The 9,608-nt window shown below is 44.8% G+C and overlaps 1 protein-coding gene across 1 annotated transcript in view; it reads right to left on the bottom strand.

Annotated features, from left to right (window-relative positions):
* Positions 1-234: 234 nt before the first annotated feature.
* nova2 (NOVA alternative splicing regulator 2) overlaps positions 235-9,608 on the bottom strand; it is a 46,568-nt gene continuing 37,194 nt past the window's right edge. Inside the window, exon 4 of the mRNA XM_036537293.1 lies at positions 235-2,258. Coding sequence (XP_036393186.1) covers positions 1,236-2,258 — 1,023 coding nt within the window. The 3' untranslated portion in view covers positions 235-1,235. The remainder of the gene's footprint in view (positions 2,259-9,608) is intronic.

Here is a 9,608-nt window from a genome sequence, read left to right as displayed (position 1 = left end):
AAATGAGTAACCGTGGTTGTTTGAGTCTGTGTGTGTGTGTGTGTGTGTTTGCATGTGTGGGTGTGTAAAGTCATGCGCATCTTCCTTGTCCTCTCATAATGGGTGTCAGATCTGTCCCTTGATCCTACACTCAGAGATGGTGCCGACGGTGCAGTTCTTAATGGGTTTAAATTAGACATATATTATGCTATGCGACACACTATTTAATCCACTTAAATAAAAAACTAAATTAAAAATATAGTCTTTACATTCATGTCAACCTGAATTCACAGATTTAAAAAAAAAAATTGAAAATACCTCAGTCTTTATGAGTGAAATCATATTAATAAATAATGATGATGGTGATGACAATAATAATAATAATTATAATAATAATAGTAATAATACCAGAATGCAAACCCTGTAGAGAAAATGCCACAAACTCTATGTGCCCTGGTGCTAGTTCAGGATTCTGAGTCAGCTCGGTGCATCATACATCTGAAGTAACCACCAGAACTGGACTGTGGGTATTTCTTACGCAAACAATGAGTGTTGCATTCCTTACGCCCGATTGAGTCAGAATCCTGCACAAGACGCTAAAGGAACTCTTAAGATAAGCCATCGGCAAAAGCCTTTGGCCTCCTTGCATCTCTCCTCCCTTTGTCAGCCATTGGCTGAGGAGGGTGGCGGGGGGGAGGGGGGGGATGTGGGGAGGGGTGTCAGTGACTATGGGGATTTCCCTCTGATCTTAAACCCAGTGCTTGTTTGCAGCCTCAACGGACCGACAAGGGGATAGGGGACGGGGGAGGGGAGATTCGAGACTGAAGTTGAAAAAAATCTGTGAGCTACGGAGAAATGGGGGGGAGGGGGGGCGTTGGTGGGGGGGCTTTAATCCAGGGGGCACCCCCCCAGGAACTGCAGCGCGGCAGCATGCCGGTTCAAAATGCCGTTCACCGCCGTCCGAAGAACAAAAAAAAAACAATAAAAATCCCGAAAGATCAGGACTTAAGTAATAAAACCATATTTACATTTTACACATTTTTTTCTTGGTTTTTGTATGATACTTTTTTTTCCTCCTTCCAAGTGTGGATTTGATTTCTCCTCATCCTTTCCTTGAATACTGAAACATGAGTGTTTGGATGATTCCTTTCCACTTCCTTGGGTTTTCCTTCCGTTTTCCGTATTCTTCCCCCTCCCCCGGCCCCGTTTTTGTTTTTGTTGTTTTTGTTTTGTGTTTCCTCCTTGATTCTCTTTGTTTAGCCCACCTTCTGAGGGTTGGTGGCGCGCACGCCCTGCTCGTAGGTGATCCGCTGGCTGATGAGATACTGAGCCGCCTGCGTGGCCGCTGGCGAGCCGGTTATGGTTACTTTACGGTTCCGGGTGCCGGGAATGAACTCTCCCTTTTTGGAGATCTGGATGCGGGCCCCCGTCAACTCCTGGTACTCCACTAGCGTCTTCCCACCTTTGCCCAGGATGGCGCCGACCAGGTTCTCCGGCACGGCGATCTCCACCACGTCCTTGGCCCCTTCGGTCAGCTTCTCGGTGGCCAGGAGGGAGCTGGCCACCAGCGGTGAGGCGGCGCTCAGGTAGCCGTTGGTGGCCCCGGTGGCGGCGGCCAGGGACCCCAGGGTGAACCCGCCAAGGGTGGTGGCCGGGTGTCCGGCGCTGGTGGAGGCGTCGCTGGCGTACGAAGCCAGGAGGTTGGCGGCGGCGGCGGCGGCCGGGTTGGCGCTGGCCGCCACGGCCGCCAAGACCCCGGAGGCGGCGGCCGGGTTGAGGCCCAGGCCGAGGGAGTTGGTGTTGTATCCGTAACTGGCTAACGTGTTGAGGGCAGACGTAATGGCCAGGAGGTCATTACCTGAGAAGCTGGACATGGTAGTGGGGAAGGCGCCCACCCCGGCCAGGCTAGCCTGCCCCAGCAGACTGGAGGCGGTGGCGGCGGCGGCGGCTGCCGCGGCCGGCATCACCTCGGCGGAGTTGGCGTAGGGCGAGCCGGTGGGGTTGGAGTTCGCCACGGGCCCCGAGATGTTGGAGTAGCTGATGTTGAGGCAGCTGCTGCTCTGCGGGTCCTCCTGGATCTTCTGCACGATGATCTCCACCGCCTTGCGGTTCTGCTCCGGCTCTCCGCTGATGGTCACCACGCGCTCCTGCAGGTTGATACCCTCGGGCTTCTGGGACAGCTGCACCCATGCGCCCGACTGCTCCATGACCGCCTTGACCGTGGCCCCGCCTTTGCCGATGATCAGACCCGCTGTGCTGTTGGGCACGATCAGCTTGGCCTGAAAGACACAGGGACAGAGAGAGAGGGTACAGCATCACTGTTCTGATCTCACACAGTTCCAGATCATCATCAGATTCTATATATCTCATATATCTCTTAAACAAATGCAGTACCAGTCAAAAGTTTGGATACATCTGATTAAGATATGGGAAACCCGCATTCAGAAACATTTCTGACTTGTGCTTAAATGCTTGAAATTTGTTTCTTAGCCAAATGTAAACCGTTAAGTTGATGCCTATATATGAATTTCTTTCCAAAAAAAATTATTTCAAAAAATAAGTTTTTGCTACTTTGAAGAGTCTAAAATATAAGACAGATTTGATTCCATTTGTGTTATTTTACAGTTATTTTATAGCAAAAATAAAGAAAAAACCCTTCTATGAGTAGGTGTGTGCAAACTTATGACTGGTACTGCATATCAACCCTCAACAGCTGCAGTGTTTCTGCCATTCCCTCTGCCTCACCTTACCTTGAATCTCAAGCACTAGTATCAGGGTAGGACTGTGTGGGTGCTCTAGGCTTCGTAATTTGTGATTTTGGTGCTCTCGATTTTGTGATTACATAATGTGTTGTATAATTCTGTACAAACTGCTCTCTAATGACTAATCGTTACCGTTTTTTTCTCATGTATCTGTTTAGCATTCACCCTTTGTGTGCGTGTTGTGTGCTGTCACCCTGGATAAATCTACGGATGCAAATGACAATGAATAAAGACTACCGAACACGACAGCAACAAAAATAAGAATATGATGAATTGCCTTTAAATAGTGAAATGGCTAATCAGTGATTTCAGTGTCAAGCTGGTAACCGCTAGCATGTACAAAAATATTATGTCAGGGCATTATCTCTCTCTACGCCAAAGAGGAATGGCCAGCCCTTGGTTGGACCAAACAGGTGCTGGTGTGCACCAATAGAAAAAGGGAGGTATTGTCTTAGTTTTTCTGAAAAAAAAAAAACAGCATTTTTGGCAGTGTGGACTACACCTTTAATAACATGTGTTCATGGCCCTGGTCCACTTTAATGTCAATATTGTTGTTTTAGATGAGTGGACAATCTTTAGAAATGCCCAGTGGCTTACAACCAATTAAAATGAAGTATATGTCAAGTCACTGTCAATGTCAAGAGAGCAAACTTGATAACGTTAAGATTACTTATCAAAATAAGTGCTGTCTTGATTGTATGAAGTACTTTCACTTTCAAGCAATTTTTACATATATATTAAAACACAAGCACATTCATCAATTTAAAATAAAATATAATATATAATATAATAAGTATACTCTACAACATGCATGTAACAAAAATGCAGCAATCATTTATATACTGATGTTAAATATTTATATAAATATATAACATATGACACATTGTGTATTTTAATATGTATCCAGAATACATACGTATTTTTTTTAATTTCATATTTTAACATATATTAGCATATATTAACTCATCAGAGAACAGTGTCAGCCCTCTGCCTTCATCAGCCACCGTTAGCAGAGTATACAGCAGCATTTGTGCGAGCAGCCAAAAAACGCAGATGTTTGCATCCAAATGGTGAGCTTTGGGGAATTATTCAGCTTTGTCAACTGACCCCAGTGAGCCCCGTGCCAGCGTCCTGTGAATGAACCTGTGTGCCGCTCTGCAGACAGAGCGTTCCCTCCGTGTCCTACCGTGACTCACAGGGGCTGACCAGCCAGCATTTCACCTCTGAAACCACGACACCGAAAGAAACTCTAAAGGTACAGTGGGCGCTCGCTAGTCGGCGTCGAGCTGCCCGAGCCCCAAGGATGTAACCCCCCCCCCCCCCCATTCCGGCCCCCAATAGCTGCGTCATCTCGCCTCGAAGCTCAGACAGACTCGTGTCAGGTTTTTTCGGTTTTTTGAAAGCAAAGGGGAGAGGGGAAGAGAGACAGACATCCACTGTAGAGAAGCAGGTACATTTAATAAAAGCCTTAAAGAGGAGAGGTGAGGCTGGAAAAAGGAGAAAAAAAAGAACAGAAAGTGTGTTTTTTTTTCCTTTCGTGTTGAATCCGAGCTGTGAATCACTGGATACAAAGAGCCTCCTAGTGAAAAGCATCAACTCCCAGGGGTCAGCGTTGCCATGGAAACCCAGCCCCAGCATTGAAGAGGGACTGAAAGAGAGTTGGAGCGATGCGTAGCAACAACCCCCCCCCCCCTCCCAACCACCACCTCCTAGCCTCGCATCAACACACACATACAGGCAAATAGCTAATCGCATACAAACACACACAAACACACACACACACACACACACACACACACAGTCACCCCCCCCCCCCCCCCCACCACCGCCACCATTGTCAATCTATTCCAAAGAAAAAATGGTGTGGCACAGGGGAGGAAGGGGGAGGGGGAACCGAGGTAAAAACTGAAATATCATCAAATGAGGGAGAGGAAAAACAGAGGTGGTCTGTGTTTTAAAATCAGTCAAAAGCAGCTGCTCCGCGAGGCTGTCTCATGTTGTTGCAGCGAAGCATGCGGCCGCTTGAATATCTGCATTCTTTAACACTAGCGGATAGAAGAAAGCCTGCTCAAAAGAGTGGCTAAAGAATACAGGAGACAAAGGGAGAAAGGTAGCGTGGGTAGAAAGAGGGAGAGAGGAAAGTGGGAAGGAACGAGCAGATGCAGAAAACGAGTGAGAAGGGAGGACTGTGAAGGGAGGAAGAAGGGGGTGGTAATCGCCTCCATCCTTCGTTTTTTGCTTTTTTTTTCAGAGAGAGCAGGAGTTATTCATTTTTCATTTCTTTCATTCTTCTTTCAAGGTTTCCAGCAGCCTCCAGCCCACATACATCTTTTTACAAATCCAGTTTACCCTTGATACTATTGTTTAGGGAGCTGTGAGTTACTGTGAATTAAAAGAAAACCATATTATTATTTTTTTTTTCCACAGGAACGGATTCCCAATTTGGAGGAAGAAACAACAGGAAGAGCCAGTGTCGTCTTCTTCATTGAGGGAGAGCTGCTCTATATGTAGACTTTAACAACCAAACATAATCACAGTCATTCTGATATTTACCCTTAAAAATGTCTTTTCTTGTTCTGATCTTTCATAGAGAATTTTCTTAAAAATGACATTAACAAATACCTTATTACGCCTAAAACACAACTGCAATACACACAGGGTTTGCCTAACGCAGATTCTGTCAGCCTTAGCACATCACTGATACAGCCCAATGGCTTCACTTTTCTTATTGCTGTTTTGCTTACCCCAATCCACTCTTTGGACACTGTAATCCATTAATAATGTCAACCACTTTTCTTTTTTAATGGTTTTAAATTGGTTTGTGAACAAATGAATGAAAAAGGGAGGCACTGGGGGTGTATAAGCAGCTAAGAAACGAGTGTGGAAAGATGGAGATACATCATTAATCTTCTACTGAGCAGTCTGCTCTGCATCAAGGCCCCCCAGAGCTGCACACTTAAAAACACACAGAGACGCATGCACCTGCGCCTGTATATGCCAACACAGACAATCGCGTGTACAAAGTCAGGAAGCACACAATATTGTGCACTGCTATAATCCAAAACTCTCTGACAAACACACACATATCAGAGTAATGTAAGAAACTCACTGGCATTCACGTTGCCACTGAGGGGCTCTCAAAATACGGCTCTGGCATAACTGAAGTGCACTCAAAAGGTGTGGACAGTATAAATATAAACAGGAGTAAACACACTCCACAGCGATGTGTGCTGCTTGTTAGCGTCGGATGCTGGGGTTGTGTTGCAGCGCCTCGACGGGCCGCTCTATAAATACCCGAGGTGTCCCATTTTTAACTGCCTTCTTCCAGTCCCCGCACGAGCTTTCCGGCATACCTGCCTGCCGCACGCTCTGCCTTTGCTCTTTGCGCCTTGCTGCAGACCCATATCCTCCATGTCACCCCGCTTTAATCTGGAATGATCATCCTCATCCTCCCCTGACTTATGGCTGACGTTTTTTTGGAGAGGGAGGAACATTTGGCCAGCGTGACCAAGCGTCTGCTGATTAAAGTGAGGGCCGTTTGTATAGCAGCGTCGACAGATACGCAGTGTAATTCTGCTGAATGCGCTTAAGTGCTGAGGTAGGCCGAGAACGCCCCCCCCTGCCTGCCCCCCCTCCACCCCCCCGAATAAAAAAAGAGGAAGAATGCTGCTGTGTCATCAGCCAGCAGGGACAGGTAGTCCTTGAGGGAACGGGGGGGGGGGGGGTGCAGCTGCAAGACACTGTGTATGAGTGCACATGTCAGTTTTTTAGGGGAAAATAAAAATGAACTTTCCCGCTACGCTGAAATGAGGCGGAGCGACGAGCGCATTAATCACGGAGGGGGAAAACTGCTTGTTTTGCTCAACTGCCGAGGAGCAAAATTAACCTCTCCGTGTTTCGATTTGCCCACAGGGCAAATGCATTTCCTCCTCACTACCTGTTTCAATATTAATCGGAGCGTCTGGCGGGAGACCTGACATCACTGTACTCGCTGAGTTGATACGAAGGTGGTCCATCTTAACTACTTCCTGATGTCACATCTGATCATGCTATGCCTAAAAACTCCTGACCTCCCAGTGTTTCAGTGTTACAATCTGCCACTGACGCCTCATGCTGCCTGAAGATGTTTACGGAACGTGTGTGACTGCCGACCAGCTCAGACTCGAGCCTGGCAACGGGCTTGAGAACACTTTGAAGCTTTAAGCGCCAGACTTTGGTATAATCGCGCGTCTTCTGATCCCGAGGCTTAGCCAGCGATCTGATGCATCTGCCTTTGAGTCCCTTTCAGCGGGGCCCGGAAAGCGCAGGTTTAAAAATAACAGCGTGCCATCACTCTGTCCGGAGGGCGCAGCCCGCGAAAGCCGCTCGCTTCAATTAAAAGGACCCGGACGAGGCCGCTTTGATGGACTGCCGTCGCGTAAACACCAGCCTCCCTACAAATTCTCACGGCGGCGCACCGTGGCGCTGGTTTGATTCCACACTTGTCATATCCGGTTAAAGGAAAGAGAATATGCCACCTTAGGAAATACCCCTGGCAGCTATGATTTTACCCTGTGTCAGAAAAGTTAATCCTCTCACTCACCTTCAATTTCACTTCAGATAAACCTCTCATCTAATAGGAAGCAGAGGTTTGGGTGATGACAACTAGAAACGTTCTGAGGAAAATGTCAACAAAACAACTTTTCCCAGAAGACAGTTACAAAGTGTTACACTATGTTCTCAAGTACTATTTCTTAAAACCTCAAGCAAAACATCACAAAATATAATTAGTTTGAAATATAAACAGACTCATATGTGGCTCACCCATTACTTCAAATTCTTAAACAAGGATATGTTTATCTTGGACCAATATTTAATGAGTATAAGTAAACATTTTATATAGCTTTTTATTTCTAACATATTTTCTTCATTTCAACAAGGAATGGACTCACTGGGAAAAAATGCTTCAGTTTGTTATAAGGTGAAATTAATGTCAAAGGGCTTTATGTTTTACCTTTTGTTTCTGGTTAAATTATGCTTGGTTGGATGTACTCCTATGTACACTCAGTTGTCAGGTACATTTCTCTTGTGATTTGAGGCCCTGTGTTTTTCTGGGGAATTCACAGTAATTTTGCTTTTCATGCCAAATTTAAACCTTACAATGCAAATAATGGATTTCCCCTTGTCAATGACCCCAACTCACTTTGATTATGTTTTAACAACACATGCAATGGCTTTTCATGTTAAATGAACCCTGTTGATATTATGACCAACTTAATTTACCCACTTTGGTCTGCATAGCAATGGGGATATTAAAATAATTAATCGGAATAATCATCTCATAAAATAATTTGGATGAACAGTACCTTTGTGTTCAAATGTTGCATGCATAGCATTGCACAGTGAATCATGTCCTGACTTCAGTACTGTGGCTACTTTCAAATGTATTAATTATTTTTTGTTCTATTTTTATCCTTCTAATTTCTATCCTTTTATCCACTCCTTATTTGGTCAGGATTTCAAAAGTCTCCATTAGGTTTCAGCCTAAATACACTATTATACCCTATAATGCCGATGACAAGAATTTATCAGTTTTTAGTTTTTAAGTCTCTGAATTTTATGGTTCCCAAAATACTCAAAACATTATGGTAGCTAAGTTGCACAGTTGACATAATAATATTATAATAATTCAATGTCAACAATGTGTCCCCAATTTATACCAGTAATTTAGCCAGCAATCTATAAGAAAACCAGAATGTTCATTACAGAGAAAACTAAGTCAGCCAAAACTGTATCTGCCCCACAGATATGGAAAGTAAAACTAACACGAACATTGTGAATTGAGAACTGACTCCTATGAGATGATTTGCCATGATGAGGTAAAACAGAAATGACAGGATGTGACCTTTACATTGTAGATGGGGAAATACCCCAGCACTGGGAAATCCAGCAGGAGCCTAAATATCTATGGCTCTGTGGGTCTTTTCAAAAACATCTGTTGGCTTTCATTCCACACTCCCTATTTCTGTTAATAAAATGTGGCATGAACAGGTATTTTGCCAACCTGGACTAGAGAAGGGGCTACATGCACAACTTGACAAAACAGACATAAAGTATGCAGACTTTCTTTAGCCTTGGGCTGGCCGAGTTCCCAAATCTAGGCCCTGGATTTGAGGTGACCTCAGGAGGCCTGCACATCTACTCACACCGCCTGGGCTGAAAATAGTGTCTTTGCTGAGACAAGGGCTCTGTCCAGCTGAGGTGTCTGTTTCTGATGAGGAGAACATGTTGCTTGATAAAGATTTTTTTAATGCTTTTTGACAATTTGAGGTTACAACACAATGATCGGGACCTGGGATTTTAGGCTTGATTTAAGACGGGTACTCTTGTACAGTGGACTGTTGTGAGGTTTACATAACTGAACATAATTTTGAACGATGACTCCGGAGGCCTGCTTTGTGCCTGAGACACACTCAATGGAGCACAACTGGCTCAATGTTATTAGAAAAACCTCTCTGTTGGACCCACAGAAATACCACATTTTTTTCGACCGCACTTATTTGAACCTGTTGTTCTGGCATCACCTGCCACAGGCTATCACTATATTTTAAAGCAGAGGGCCAGTGGGCAGAAAAGTTTTCTTTTTCACATGTATATTTAACCAGGGTATGTTAATAATTCATTTTTATTCCCCTCGAAGACTGACAATTGCTACGAACCTCACTCCACCACAAAAGACATTTCATAGCCTGAGCTAGACAGATAACTCAGTTCAATATGAGTATGCATATTCACACAGAAACACAAACACACAAATAAATACATCCATAAATATGTAAAATGAGTCAGTAAATGTATATCATGACAATCTTTAGTTAACATAAGAGA

The sequence above is a fragment of the Megalops cyprinoides genome, chromosome 9 (genome assembly GCF_013368585.1).
Source record: "Megalops cyprinoides isolate fMegCyp1 chromosome 9, fMegCyp1.pri, whole genome shotgun sequence".
NCBI lineage: Eukaryota > Metazoa > Chordata > Actinopteri > Elopiformes > Megalopidae > Megalops > Megalops cyprinoides.
Note: the sequence above shows the minus strand (reverse complement) of the source record. Positions and strands in the feature narration are given on the sequence as shown.